We start from the raw sequence: 15,515 nt of genomic DNA on the forward strand, positions 1-15,515 counted from the left end.
TAATAGGGGGGGGGTAGTAAAAATGTTCCCCAAAAGGTTCTTCAAAAGGTTCTTTGAGGAGCTATTAAAAGGGGTTATTTAAAGAACATATAGGGGTCCCCCACAGTTTCAATTTGAAGAACCCCTAAGGATACTCCAGGAAGCTTTAATTTTTAGATTATTATTTTTTTGTAAATGTGATTTTTTTGATAGGCCTTAATGTGTTTGAAGCCCAGGAAGAGTAATAGGGATCCCAAAAAATACAAATACAAATGGCATATCCATTATCTGATCTTCATTCTCATGCTCTTTACATGTAAATATTGCATTTCATTTTCCACTAGCCTGCAGCGCTCTCTGAACAGCAACTGTCGCTGCCAGCCCAGCTAATCAACCACGTGTGGAAGTAGCTGAAAACCCAGTGAGTGGAGTGAATCTCAATTAAACGTATCTGCTGGTCAGACATGGAGATGCATCACTGTCCAAGGGGCGGTGCGCTTGCGCTGAAGGTGATCCCGGGTTTATATTCGCCAAGGAGCTCTCTGCAACCAAGCAGTGCGTCACACATGCCCAGACCAGCTAGGATCCCCTTCCACAAAATCAATCAGGTATCACAAATCAGCCGCTCAAATAATATTTACTCTCCATGGAAATCACAACATTGAATCCCGTCCCTGCGTTTTGATTTCTTTGCTCTATCCAATTGTATCCAAAAGTGTTTCACTCTGCAGATACGATTTGTATTTTTCTTCGAGTCGCTTTTAAAATAATCTACATTCATTTTTTCTTTCTCATTAAACAGATTTGCCATAGTTTCGAAGTTTTGTTAGAATATAGCGAGAGCGCCTCAACATCATCATTAGAGTCCTAAAGCGAAGCTATGGCTATTGGATAACGCAGACCTGCGGCTGTCTTCAAAGTTCGATTTCGGACGTGCGGTTTCCTCGTCTGTAGGAAAAAAATGAAATCTGCTGAAGAGGGTGAGTAGGCTCTTCCTTTTACTTTTGAATGTCAGACTGCGTTTTAGAGTAATATTGCATTCATAAACGATAATTCCATCGACATGGATGATTTTGCGTGTTGGATAGCTGCCTGTCTTGTCTAGTGGTGCACTTTCTCTTCGGGTGTCTGTGAATGGGTTTCTCCTCTGTTTCGATGGCCTACTATTATAAATGTATGACAATGTAGAAGCCTACTGAATACTGAGATGATTATACGATATGCTAACAATAATGACCGCTTAATTTACCCGATCAAAAATATAAACGCAACATACAACAATTTCAAGTTATAGTTCATATAAGTAAATCAGTCAATTGGAATAAATTCATTAGGTCCTAATCTGTGGATATCACATGACTGACAATACATTCATGTGAATTGAAATTGAATTTAAAAAATAGGTAGGAGCATGGATCAGAAAACCAGTCAGTATCTGGTGTGAACCCCATTTGCCTCATGCAGCTTGACACGTCTCTTTCACATAGAGTTGATCAGGCTGTTGATTGTGGAATGTTCACCCACTCCTCTTCAATGGTTGTGCAAAGTTGCTGGACATTGTCAGGAACTGGAACACGCTGTAGTACTCGTCGAACCAGACCATCCCAAACATGTTCAATGGGTGATATGTCTGGTGAGAATGCAGGCCTTGGAAGAACTGGGACATTTTCAGCTTACAGGAATTGTGTACAGATCCTTGCAGCATGGGGCCGTGCATTATCATGCTGAAACATGAGGTGATAGCGGTGGATAAATGGTACAACAATGTGCCTCAGGATCTCGTCACGGTATCTCAGTGCATTCAAATTGCCATCAATAAAATGCAATTGTGATTGTTGTCCGTAGCTCATTCCTGCCCATACCATAACCCCACCCCCACCATTGGGCACTCTTGACAACGTTGGCATCAGCAAATTGCTGGCCCACACGACCCCGTACACGCTGTCTGCCATCTGCCCGGTACAGTTGAAACCGGGGTTCATCCATGAAGAGCACACTTCTCCAGCTTGCCAGTGGCCACTGAAGGTGAGCATTTGCCCACTGAAGTGGGTTAAGACACCGAACTGCAGTCAGGTCAAGACCCTGGTGAGGACAACAAGCATGCAGATGAGCTTCCCTGAGACGGTTTCTGACAGTTTGTGTGGACATTCTTTGATTGTGCTAACCCACTGTTTCATCAGCTGCCTGGGTGGCTGGTCTAAGATGATCCCGCAGGTGAAGAAGCTGGATGTGGAGGTCCTTGGCTGGCATGGTTACATGTGGTCTGCGGTTATGAGGCCGGTTGGACGAACTTGGCCAAATTTTCTAAAATTAAGTAGGAGGCGGTTTATGGTAAAGAAATTAACAATAACAACATTATCTGGCAAAAGCTCTGGTGGACATACCTGCAGTCAGCATGCCAATTGCACACTCCCTCAACATCTGTGGCATTGTGTTGTGAGACTGCACATTTTAGAGTGGTGTTTTGTTGTCCCCAACACAAGATGTACCTGTGTAATGATCATGCTGTTTAATCAGATTCTTGACAATCATCACCGGTCAGATGGATGGCAAAGGAGAAATGCTCACTAACAGGGATGTAATAAATATGTGCACAATTTGAGCTAAGTAATATTTTTGTGTGTGAAAAAAATCATGGATCTTTTATTTCAGCTCATGAAACATGGGACCAACACTTCACATGTTGCGTGTATATTTTTGTTCAGTATATATCCATGGTAGCTACTTACGTTATGAAATAATTATTTGGTTTCATCAAAAGGTTTATATAGTATCCATTAAAATTGTATGTATTGAGGGGAAAAATGGTTTATACTGTACATATTGGGGACATGTTTATATTGCCTTAAGGAATGATGAACTTTGAAACACATGGGTCTTTATTATGAGAGCTACATTACATTATGAGGCAGCCCTCCTATGAGTAGGGAATGGTGGGTGTGGCAGCGGTGGCACAAAAGCTCTCATTCAGGATGGTTTACTCAAATTGGTAATCCATGCCTCTGTCTTTTCTTGCATGAGTAAACATTTGAAGAGAAATTGACCCAAAATGTACAGTGTTTCAGTGTGTAAGTCTAGATTTAATACAATTCAGTCAGGGAGCGCACACAACTACCAGTGGTTCTCGTTGGTAAAATGGCATCTTCTATGCAATCCAGTAAGAATTGACATGGAAACATTGCAAAGCTGTGACACCACTGTGATGTTAAGGTTATTACATTGTGATTATGTTGTGGGAGTCATGTGGTGGTGCACTGATGTCATGTCTTTATGGTTCCCTCAGTAGTCTCTTAATTCACAGCAGACAGGAGCTCTGGCGACTGCATGCTGTCTGAGACTGGACTGGTCTTAAGAGCTGACTAGTAAGATTACTCAGGTCCGTGTACCCTTAACCACCTCTTCCCCCATTCTTCTCTGTCTGTGCCACATGGGTAGTCAGTCTGGCTCTTATGCCCTCATACCCAGTAAGGGAGCTGGCATCTTGAACCTCCCCTGTTGGGTACAGATTGCACCTTTAGTCATGCAAACTAGCCATGTGGCACCCCATCATGAGCAACACCATCACAGCAGCTTTCTTTGTAATTAACTGGCAACTACAGTATGTCTTTCAGTGTGTGAGCCAATGAAAGTATGTATGGACCCTAATTCTAACTCATTCTATGTATTTGCTTTTCAGATGCATACAGCCACACCCCCAACACCAGTGTCTCCCTGGGCAAATCCTGCCTGCCCTCCCAGTACCACAGTCTCCAGTCTGGCCCCACCATCTCAGTGTCCATCAGCCAGCCTCCTAGCTACAGTGCCCAGAATGACATGAGGACAGTGGGTTACTACTCATCCCCTAGCATCCATCCAACCGAGGCCCCGGTCCTCGAGAGCCCTCGTATTGAGATCACAGCCTATGGGCAGTTTCCTGAGGAGGAGGTGGAAGAGAGCAACAACCTTCCTTTACCTAAACAGGTCAACTCCATTGTGACCCTGACGTTGCCCAACGCAGATGGCTACCGTGACCCCAGCTGCCTCAGCCCGGCCAGCAGTGTGTCGTCACGCAGCTGTCACTCCGAGGCCTCGTCCTACGAGTCGGGCTTCTCCTACAACTACGAAAACTCACCCCAGAACTCGCCCTGGCAGTCGCCCTGCGTCTCTCCTAAGGGCTCCTCCTCTCTCGCCCTGCCGGGTGAAGCTTGCACCCATGCGGGCTACCCACATAACTCCCCCTCTACCTCCCCCCTTTCTAGTGTCATGGATGACAGCTGGATGGGCCAGCGGGGCTCCAGGCCCAACTCCCCTTGTGGTGGGAAGAGAAAATACAGCTTCAACGGAACCACAACCTCCAAGTCCCCCTACTCCCCCAACCACTCCCCTGGGCCTTCCCCTCACACCTCCCCACGCCTCAGTGTCACAGACGAGTCCTGGATGCCTAACAACACCAACCAGTACACCAACTCAGCCATAGTTGCAGCCATCAATGCTCTGACCACAGACGGTGTGGCAGACCTGGGTGAGGGCATCCCTCTGAAGGCCCGGAAAACCAGCCTGGAGCCTGGGGCAGTTTGCCTGAAGGTCGAGCCTGGACGAGAGGAGCTCAGCCCTGGGGAGCTTTGTCAGGATGAGTACTCCTCCTCCCGCCTGCCCTTAAAGAAGGAGAACTACTGTGGGGGGTTACTGGATGTGCCATCGCACCCATACTCATGGTCCAAGCCAAAGCAATATGTCAGGTAAGCTGAAGAAGACTTTGACTGACTGAAATAATATTCATTATAAGGTTGACAGCTCCAGACAGCTAAACTTTATTGAGGTCAATATAAGTCAATTCAGAAATATCCATTATGAGGAAACATCCCAGCAAAGCACTGACAATCTGCAGTTGTGTCTTGTTACATAGCAAACTTTAAATATACCTTCTCCATCTTAGCCCATCTCTGCCAGCCCTTGACTGGCAGCTGCCATCCAGCTCCGGGCCATACAGCTTGCAGATCGAGGTGCAGCCCAAATCTCACCACCGTGCCCACTACGAGACTGAAGGGAGCAGAGGGGCAGTCAAGGCTCTGGCAGGAGGACACCCTGTGGTGCAGGTCTGCTATCCTCCTTATACTAACATACCGTACTGTAAACTAGAGTAGTCTACATGTAATACCATTAGCCCTATCACTTCTCGGCTTACCACTTTCTCCAACTTATTTCTACGATCACGTTCTCTACAACTTCTTTATATCTCCAGCGCTGACATAGGTTAGTGGGTATGTGTTTTTTACATTTAAAAAAAATGATTACAAGTCTATAATGTTATTCGAAAGACGTCATGAAATACCATAGGTATGCTATTAGACAGACCAGTCTGCTCAGTCAGTTCCTGTCCAGACGAGGGTGACTCAAACTTTTCCATTATGTCTCAAGTGCAGGCAGACAGTTGCAAAACGAGGTAATGTGACCAGTTAAGCTTAGTCATGAGATTAAACCACAGTAACTTTGGTGGTCGAATCAGAAGTATTGAGTAATAGTAATTATTGGACTACAAGGCCAGTCTTCCCAATCATTTCACCACATCACTGACTTGACTTCAACTTCTGAATAAACCGCAGAATCTACTGTGAGAAGGGAAAGTAAGTCATCAAAGGTGTCTGCAGGCAAAGTTAGAATGTGTAGAGTGGTATCTACACAGTTGAACATCTCTCATATTCTTGTGCGGTGACACCCCAACGTTTACGACCACCTTGAGATTCCAACCAGTAGGCTACAGTGGGGCTGAATGGGAACCTGGGAACGTAGCTAGCTAAGTATATTGAACAATCCCATGTGTCTAAACACCCAGCATTCACATCTGTGCTGGGTAGTTTTTCTCTGTGGTTAGGTGCTAATGTTTTAATGACATGGGTTCTAGGTTACTCTCATCTCATGAAATGGAGAGTGTGCTCTTTTGAAAACCTCCACCTCCCTCCTCTTCCCTCCCTCCCCCAGCTTCTGACCAAACACACAGACTTCCCTTTGTTTAGGAAAGTTCCTGTCTGTAATGCTGACATCATCCACAGTGGCATCCTATGGAGACAGCCTGACGAGGCCAGGCTCAAACCACATGTTTCTGGCAGTCTGATGGAGATGTTAGAGGAAACCTCAGACAAGGCCGCTCAATCTCCCTACATTCTTAGAAAAAATGGTTCCAAAAGGGTTCTTCGGCTGTCCCCATAGGATAACACTTTTTGGTTGCAGGTAGAACCGTTTTATGTTCCATATAGAACCCACTATGGAAAGTGTTTTTACTTGGAACCCAAACGGGTTCTACCTGAAACCAAGAAAGCTTCTCCTATGGGGACAGCCGAAGAACCCTTTTACTTTCTAAATATAACCTCTTTTTCTAAAAGTGTATCTTCCTGATTACATGGTACACTCTGTGGGCTGTGGACACTGGCTGACTGGTTCTTCTCGCTGGCCTATGAGTCAAACCTTGACCAAACTGTGCAGAGTTTGTTCTGGAAGCTGCTTCAGTTCCCTCCTTGTCGAGCACAGCTTTCTGTTCTTTTCGAATGCCACGGCTGCTGCTGCAAGTCACATGCGCCATTTCGCAGACGGCAGACAGAGTAATGGCGAAAATCATTAAGTGATGTAAAATATAGTGAGTGAAAATATCTAGAACTGGCCAAAGCTAATACTGTAAATGAGGATGTGTATTGTGTAACCATCCCTTGGAGCTGGAGGGGTGGAGAGAGAAATAGAGGGTTGCCCTCTTCCCTCTCTCCTTATTTTCCTCCCTCTCTGGTGCCATGAGCGGCCAGAGTCTTGACATTCCTCTAGTGGGTGATAATACGATCGAGGGAGGGGAGACTGCACTGCCAGTGCCAAAACGATCTACCTCTAACTCCGTCACACACTCCCTATAGCCTAAATAAACAGCATTGCTAGGCAGCAACCCATTTCCGTACACAAATATACAGAGCGTTTGCAGGCTCTTAACTTTCAAAGGGATGACATGTTTTGCTTATTGCTTTCCCAACCTAAGCCTAGTTAGCGACCCTCTCCACATCTTCCAGTGATGGAGGTTTTAGGAAGGTCCATAGCTCCCTATAACATGTGGTGGTTGCAGAATTAAGGACCCTTGGAGCCCTGCTGTGATGGAGAAGCACCTGAATGCTCACACAGACAAGCCGGTTCTCATTTCCGGGCCTCTACCAACAATAGGTAATGGAACACATATTTTCCGGCAAGATAGAACTGCCAAAGGGAGCAGAGTTCTGTCTTACTATCCAGGTCTGTGCCCAAACAATTCAAGCTTCTACTTTTAAAAAGCCACCTTTCCAGAAACAAGTCTCTCACCATTGCCGCTTGCTATAGACCACCTTCTGCCCCCAGTTGTGCCCTGGACACCATATGTGAATTGATTCCCCCCCCCATCCATCTTCAGAGCTCATGCTGTTAGGTGACCTAAACTGAACCTACCAGGTACAACCCCAAATCTGTAAACACAGGCACCCCCATAGATATCATCCTAACCAACCTGCCCTACAAACACACCTCTGCTGTCTTTAACCAGGATCTCAGCAATCATTGCCTCATTGCTTGCGTCCGTAATGGGTCTGCGGTCAAACGACCACCCCTCATCACTGTCAAATGCTCCCTAAAACACTACAGAGAGCAGGCCTTTCTAATCGACCTGGCCCGGGTAGCCTGGAAGGATATTGACCTTATTCCCTCAGTAGAGGATGCCTGGTTATTCTTTAAAAGTGCTTTCCTCACAATCTTAAATAGGCATGCCCCATTCAAATTTAGAACCAGGAACAGATACAGCCCGTGGTTCATTCCAGACCTGACTGCCCTTGACCGGCACAAAATCATCCTGTGGCGTACTGCATTAACATTGAATAACCCCCTCGATATGAAACTTTTCAGGGAAGTTAGGAACCAACATACATAGGCAGTTAGGAAAGCGTTAGAAGGCTAGCTTTTTCAAACAGAAATTTGCATCTTGCGGCACAAACTCCAAAAAGTTCTGGGACACTGTAAAGTCCATGGAGAATGAGAGCACCTCCTCCCAGCTGCTCACTGCACTGAGGCTAGGAAACACTGTCACCACCGATAACACATTTTTCTATGGATGGACATGCTTTCCACCTGGCCACCCCTGCCCTGGTCAACAGCCCTGCACCCCCCACAGCAACTTGCCCAAGCCTCCCCCATTTCTCCTTCACCCCAATCCAAATAGCTGATGTTCTGAAAGAGCTGCAAATTCTGGATCCCTACAAATCAGCAGGGCTAGAGAATCTGGACCCTCTCTTTCTAAAATGATCAGCCAAAATTGTTGCAACCCCTATTACTACCCTGTTCAACCTCTTTTTATTTATTTATTATTATTATTTTTTTGTATCTGAGATCCCCAAAGATTCGAAAGCTGCCGCAGTCATCCCCCTCTTCAAAGGGGGAGACACTCTAGACCCAGACTTCCACTGACCTATATATATCCTACCCTGCCTTTCTAAGGTCTTCGAAAGCCAAGTTAACAAACAGATCACTGACCATTTTGAATCCCACCGTACCTTCTCCGCTATGCCATCTGTTTTCTGAGCTGGTCAGCTACTCTCAAGGTCCAAAACGATATCATAACCTCCATTGATCATCGATAAGAGACAGCACTGTGCAGCTGTATTCATAGACCTGGCCAAGGCTTTTTCGACTGTCAATCACCACATTCTTATCAGCAGACTCAACAGCCTTGGTCACTCAAATGACTGCCTCGCCTGGTTCACCAACTACTGATCAGACAGAGTTCAGTGTGTCAAATCGAAGGGCCTGTTGTCTTGACCTCTGGCAGTCTCTATGGGGGTGCCACAGGGTTCAATTCTCGGGTCGACTCTTTTCTCTGTATACATCAATGATGTCACTCTTGCTGCTGGTGATTCTCTGTCCAACTCTATGCAGACGATACCATTCTGTACACCTCTCAACCGATCGCTTCCAGCACCTGCCCGTCCGTCCAGCATCACTACTCTGGACAGTTCTGACTTAGAATATGTGGACATCTATAAATACCTAAGTGTCTGGTTAGACTGTAAACTCTCCTTCCAGACACATTACACATCTCCAATCCATAGTTAAATCTAGATTAGGCTTCCTATTTAGCAAAAAAGCATCCTTCACTCATGCTGCCAAACATACCCTTGTAAAACTGACTATCCTACCGATCCTTGACTTCGGCGATGTCATTTACAAAATAGCCTCCAACACTCTACTCAGCAAATTGGATGCAGTCTATCACCGTGCCATCTTTTTTGTCACCAAAGCCCCATATACTACCCACCACTGCGACCTGTATGCTCTCGTTGGCTGGCCCCCGCTTCATATTCGTCACCAAACCCACTGGCTCCAGGTCATCTATAAGTCTTTGCTATGTAAAGCCCTGCCTTATCTCAGCTCACTGGTCACCATAGCAGCACCCAACTGTAGCATGCGCTCCAGCAGGTATATTTCACTGGTCACCCCCAAAACCATTTCCTCCTTTGGCCACCTTTCCTTCCAGTTCTCTGCAGCCAATGACTGGAACGAATTGCAAAAATCACTGAAGCTGGAGACTCATATCTCCGTCACTAACTTTAAGCATCAGCTGACAGAGCAGCTCACAGGTCACTGCACCTGTACATGGCCCATCTGCAAATAGCCCATCCAACTACCTCATCCCATTACTGTTTTTTTTCTGTTTTTTCTCCTTTGCACCCAGTATCTCTACTTGCACATTCATCTTCTGCACATCTATCACTCCAGTGTTTAATTGCAACATTTGACTTATTTCGCCACTATGGCTTTTTTATTGCCTTACCTCCCTTTATCTTACCTCATTTGCACACACTGTGTATATATACTTTTTTTCACCTATTATGTTATTGAGTATGTTTGTTTATTCCATGTGTAACTCTGTGTGTTGTTTGTGTCGCAGTGCTTTGCTTTATCTTGGCCAGGTTGCAGTTGTTAATGAGAACCTGTTCTCAACTAGCCTACCTTGTTAAATAAAGGTGAAATAAAAAAATGAAATAAATATGGATACCCCCGCTGTTTTCAAATCAGGTAGAGGGCTTAGGCTATCACGTATAAACAAACAAATGTTAATGTCAAAGATCAACCTTCTTGATATCTGGGTGCATGAGCTTGGCTAAATAGCTCGATTCTGGATAAGGACATTGACATTGCTGATTACAACATCTTCAGGTGTGACTGACTGAACATGGGTGGCTATATATATGTGAAATGAACCCAGCAAAAAAAGAAACATCCTCTCACACTCAATTGCGTTTATTTTCAGCAAACTTGTGTAATATTTGTATGAATTTAAGATTAATCAACTGCGACATAAACTGAACAAGTTCCACAGACCTGTGACTAACAGAAATGGGATAATGTGTCCATGAACAAAGGGGGGAGCAAAATCAAAAGTAAGTCAGTATCAGGTGTGGCCACCAGCTGCATTAAGTACTACAGTGCATCTCCTCCTCCTGGACTGCACCGGATTTGCCCGTTCTTGCTGTGAGATGTTACCCCACTCTTCCACCAAGGCACCTGCAAGTTCCCAGACATTTCTGTGGGGAATGCCCCTAGCCGTCACCCTCCGATCAAGCAGGTCCCAGACGTGCTCAATGGGATTGAGATCCGGGCTCTTTGCTGGCCATGGCAGAACACTGACATTCCTGTCTTGCAGGAAATCACTCACATAATGAGCAGTATGGCTGGTGGCATTGTCATGCTGGAAGGTCATGTCAGGATGAGCCTGCAGGAAAGGTACCACTTGAGGGAGAAGGATGTGCTCTCTGTAACGCACAGCGTTGATATTGCCTGAAATGACGGACCCTCTACCTCCAAATTGATCCCGCTCCAGAGTACAGGCCTCGGTGTAATGCTCATTCCTTTGACAATAAACTCATCTGACATTTCACCCCTGGTGAGACAAAACCGTGACTCATCAGAGAAGAGCACTTTTTGCCAGTCCTGTCTGGTGCAGCGACGGTGGGTTTGTGCCTATAGGCGACTTTGTGGCCGTTGATGTCTGGTGAGGACCTGCCTTATCACAGGCCTACAAGCCCTCAGTCCAGCCTCTCAGCCTATTCCGGACAGTCTGAGCACTGATGGAAGGATTGTGCATTCCTGGTGTAACTCGGGCAGTGGTTGTTGCCATCCTGTACCTGTCCCGCAGGTGTGATGTTTGGATGTACCGATCCTGTTCAGGTGTTGTACACGTGGTCTGCTCTGCGAGGACGATCTGCTGTCCATCCTGTCTCTCTGTAACGCGGTCTTAAGCGTCTCACAGTACGGACATTGCAATTTATTGCCCTGGCCACATCTGCAGTCCTTATGTCTCCTTGCAGCATTCCTAAGGCACATTCACGCAGATGAGCAGGGACCCAGGGTATCTTTTGATGTTTTTCAGAGTCAGTAGAAAGGCCTTTTTAGTGTCCTAAGTTTTCATAACTGTTACCTTAATTGCCTACAGTCTGTAAGCTGGTAGTGTCTTAATGACCGTTCCAATTGTTTATAGCTCATTGAACACGCATGGGAAACCAGGGTTTAAACCCTCTTACAATGAACATCTGAAGTTATTTGGATTTTTACTAATTATATTTGAAGGACAGGGTCCTGGAAAAGGGACGTTTCTTTTTGTCTGAGGTTATATAGACACCCATGGGGGGGGGGGGTTGTACAGTGCCTTGCGAAAGTATTCGGCCCCCTTGAACTTTGCGACCTTTTGCCACATTTCAGGCTTCAAACATAAAGATATAAAACTGTATTTTTTTGTGAAGAATCAACAACAAGTGGGACACAATCATGAAGTGGAACGACATTTATTGGATATTTCAAACTTTTTTAACAAATCAAAAACTGAAAAATTGGGCGCGCAAAATTATTATATATATATATATATTTTTTTTTTACCTTGTGTTTTAGGTTATTGTCCTGATGAAAGGTGAATTTGTCTCCCAGTCTCTGTTGGAAAGCAGGCTGAACCAGTTTTTCCTCTAGGATTTTGCCTGTTCTTAGCTCTATTCTGGGTTTTTTTATCCTAAAAAACTAGTTCTTGCCAATGGTAAGCATACCCATAACATGATGCAGCCAACACCATCCTTGAAAATACAAAAAGTGCTACTCAGTGTTGTGTAGGATTTGTTCCAAACATATTGCTTTGTATTCAGGACATAAAGTTCATTTCTTTACCCCATTTGTTGCAGTAGTTACTGTAGTGCCTCATTACAAACAGCATATGTTTTGGAATATTTTTATTCTGTACAGGCTTCCTTTTCACTCTGTAATTTTGGTTAGTATTGTGGAGTAACTATGATGTTGATCCTTTTCTCAATTTTCTCCTATCACAGCCATTAAACTCTAACTGTTTAAGTCACCATTGGCCTCATGGTAAAATCTTTGAGCGGTTTCCTTCCTCTCCGGCAACTGTGTTAGGAAGGACGCCTATATGGCTGTGTAATGGCGTCAGAGAGGATGGCTGCCATTTTTATTGGCTCTTAACCAACTGTGCTATTTATAAAAAAATTTCCGCATTGTTTGTAACTTATTTTGTACATAATGTTGCTGCTACCATCTCTTATGACTGAAAAGTTACTCACCTTGAATTGTATAAAGTATTTTATTTAATGAGAGGGATTTACTCCAGACATCCCAACAGGCCCTCATCCCCATCTTTCGCAGGAGAAAGATGGTGATTTCGCAGAAGGAGATCTGGGTGCATTGTGAGGATCAGGCGACGAGTGGTTAATCTGCCTTTGTCATCCGTACTATTGGCCAATGTACAATCGATGGATAATAATTTGGACGAACTAAAAGCACATATATCCTACCAACGGGACATTAAAAACTGTAATATCATATGTTTCACCTAGTCTTGGTTGAACGATGACATTTAATAACATACAGCTGGCGGGTTACACACTGTATCGGCAGAACAGCAGCCAAGACAAGGGGTAGTGGTCAATGAATATCGGTAAACAACAGCTGGTGCACGATATCCAAGGAATTCTTGGTTTTGCTCGTCTGAGGTAGTGTGGTCTACTGCTTGTGAGATAATGTATCTACCTAGAGAGTTTTCATCTGTATTTATCGTAGCTGCCTACATACCACCACAGACCAATGCTGGCACTAAGGCTGCACTTAATGAGCTGTATACTGCCATAAGCAAACAGGAAAACACTCATCCACAGGTGGCGCTGCTAGTGGCCGTGGACTTTAATGCAGGGAAATATCTGTTTCACCTCATTTCAATCGGAATGTTAAATGTGCAACCAGAGGGGGGAAAAAACACTAGACCATCTTTACTCCACACAGAGAGACGTGTACAAAGCTCTCCATTTGGCAAATCTGACCATAATTCTATCCTCCTGATTTCTGCTTACAGGCAAAAATTAAAGCAGGAAGCACCAGTGACTCGGTCAATAAAAAGTGGTCAGATGAAGCAGATGCTAAGCTACAGGACTGTTTTGCTAGCACAGACTGGAATATGTTTCGGGAATCTTCTGATGGCATTGAGGAGTACACCACAAAAGTCAGTGGCTTCATCAATAAGTGCATCGATGTCGTCGTCCCCACAGTGACTCTACGCACATACCCCAACCAATGAGTTACAGGCAACATCCGCACTGAGCTAAAGGGTAGAGCTGCCACTTTCAATAAGCGGGACTCTAACCCAGAAGCTTAAGAAATCACGCTATGCCCTCTGACGAACCATCAAACAGACAACAAGTCCGTACAGGACTAAGATCAAAAATGTACTACACCAGCTCCAACCCTCGTCGGATGTGGCAGGGCTTGCAAACAATTACAGACTACAAAGGGAAGCACAGCCACGAGCTGCCCAGTGACACAAGCCTACCAGACGAGCTAAATTACTTCTATGCTCGCTTTGAGGCAAGTAACAATGAAACATGCATGAGAGCATCAGCTGTTCCGGACAACTGTGTGATCATGCTCTCCGCAGCAGATGTGAGTAAGACCTTTAAACAGGTCAACATTCACAAGGCCGCAGGGTCAGACAGATTTCTAGGACGTGTAATCCAAGCATGAGCTGACCATCTGGCAAGTGTCTTCACTGTCCTTTTCAACCACTCCCTGTCTGAGTCTGTAATACCAACATGTTTCAATCAGACCACCATAGTCCCTGTGCCCAAGAACACTAAGGTAACCTGCCTGAATGATGACCGACCTATAGCACTCATGTCTGTAGCAATGAAGTGCTTTGAAAGGCTGGTCATGGCTCACATCAGCAGCATCATCCCGGATACCCTAGACCCATTCCAATTTGCGTACCGCCCAAACTGATCCACAGATGATGCAATCTCTATTGCGCTCCACACTGCCCTTTCACACCTGGACAAAGGGGACATCTATGTGAGAATGCTATTCATTGACAACAGCTCAGCGTTCAACACCATAGTGCCCTCAAAGCTCATCACTAAGCTAAGGACCCTGGACTAAACACCTCCCTCTGCAGCTGCACCCTGGACTTCTTGACGGGCAGCCCCCAGGGGGCAAGGGTAGGTAACAACACATCCGCCACGCTGATCCTCAACACGGGGGCCCCTTGGGTGCGTGCTCAGTCCCCTCCTGTACTCCCTGTTCACTCATGACTGCATAGCCAGGCACGACTCCAACAACATCATTAAGTTTGCCGATGACACAACCGTGGTAGGCCTGATCACCGACAATGACGAGACAGCCTATAGGGAGGAGCGGACAACAACCTCTCCCTCAACGTGATCAAGACAAAGGAGATGATTGTGCACAACAGGAAAAGGAGGACCGAGCACGCCCCCATTATCATTGACAGGGCTATAGGGGAGCAGGTTGAGAGCTTCAAGTTCTCTGGTGTCCACATCGCCAACAAACTAACATGGTCCAAGCCGATCAAGACAGTCTTGAAGAGGGCACGACAAAACCTATTTGGCGTGGGTCCTCAGATCCTCAATAGGTTCTACAGCTGCTCCATTGAGCGCATCCTGATGGGTTGCATCACATCCTGGTATGGCAACTGCTCAGCCGTCGGACCGCAAGGCAGTACTGAGGGTAATGCGTACGGCCCATTACATCACCGGGGCCAAGCTTCCTGCCTTCCAGGACCTCTATACCAGACTGTGTCAGAGGAAGGCCCTAAAATTTGTCAAGTACTCCAGCCACCTTAGTCATAGTTCTCTCTGCTACCGCAAGGCAAGCGGTACCGGAGTGCCAGTCTAGGTCCAAGAGGCTTCTAAACAGCTTCTACCACCAAGCCATAAGACTCCTGAACATCTAATTCATTGCTACCCCAGACTCTTTGTATTGCCCCCCCCCCTTTTACGCTGCTGCTACTCTGTTTATTATCTATGCATAGTCACTTTTACTCTACCTACATGTACATATCACCTTAATTACCTCGACTAACCAGTGCCCCACACTTTGACTCTGTACTTGTACCCCCTGTATATAGCCTCACTATTGTTATTTTACTGCTGCTCTTTAATTATTTGTTACTTTTATTTCGTACTTAACCAACAATGCAGTTCAAAATTGTTTTTAAGGGCTTG

At 45.5% G+C, this 15,515-nt stretch overlaps 1 protein-coding gene across 4 annotated transcripts in view; it reads left to right on the forward strand.

Moving 5' to 3' along the window:
• The first annotated feature begins 439 nt into the window (after window positions 1–439).
• LOC112230033 (nuclear factor of activated T-cells, cytoplasmic 1) overlaps window positions 440–15,515 on the forward strand; it is a 68,336-nt gene continuing 53,260 nt past the window's right edge. Inside the window, exons 1-5 of one of the 4 annotated variants that reach the window (XM_024396260.2) lie at window positions 441–587; window positions 782–959; window positions 3,263–3,355; window positions 3,656–4,697; window positions 4,895–5,054. In XM_024396260.2, the coding sequence (XP_024252028.1) occupies window positions 3,793–4,697; window positions 4,895–5,054 (1,065 nt within the window). In that variant the 5' untranslated portion in view covers window positions 441–587; window positions 782–959; window positions 3,263–3,355; window positions 3,656–3,792. Of the gene's footprint in view, window positions 960–3,262; window positions 3,356–3,655; window positions 4,698–4,894; window positions 5,055–15,515 lie in introns of all 4 variants that reach the window. The other 3 variants (XM_042310125.1, XM_024396258.2, XM_024396259.2) reach the window with 3 other exon arrangements.

This window comes from Oncorhynchus tshawytscha, linkage group LG31 (assembly GCF_018296145.1).
Source record: "Oncorhynchus tshawytscha isolate Ot180627B linkage group LG31, Otsh_v2.0, whole genome shotgun sequence".
NCBI lineage: Eukaryota > Metazoa > Chordata > Actinopteri > Salmoniformes > Salmonidae > Oncorhynchus > Oncorhynchus tshawytscha.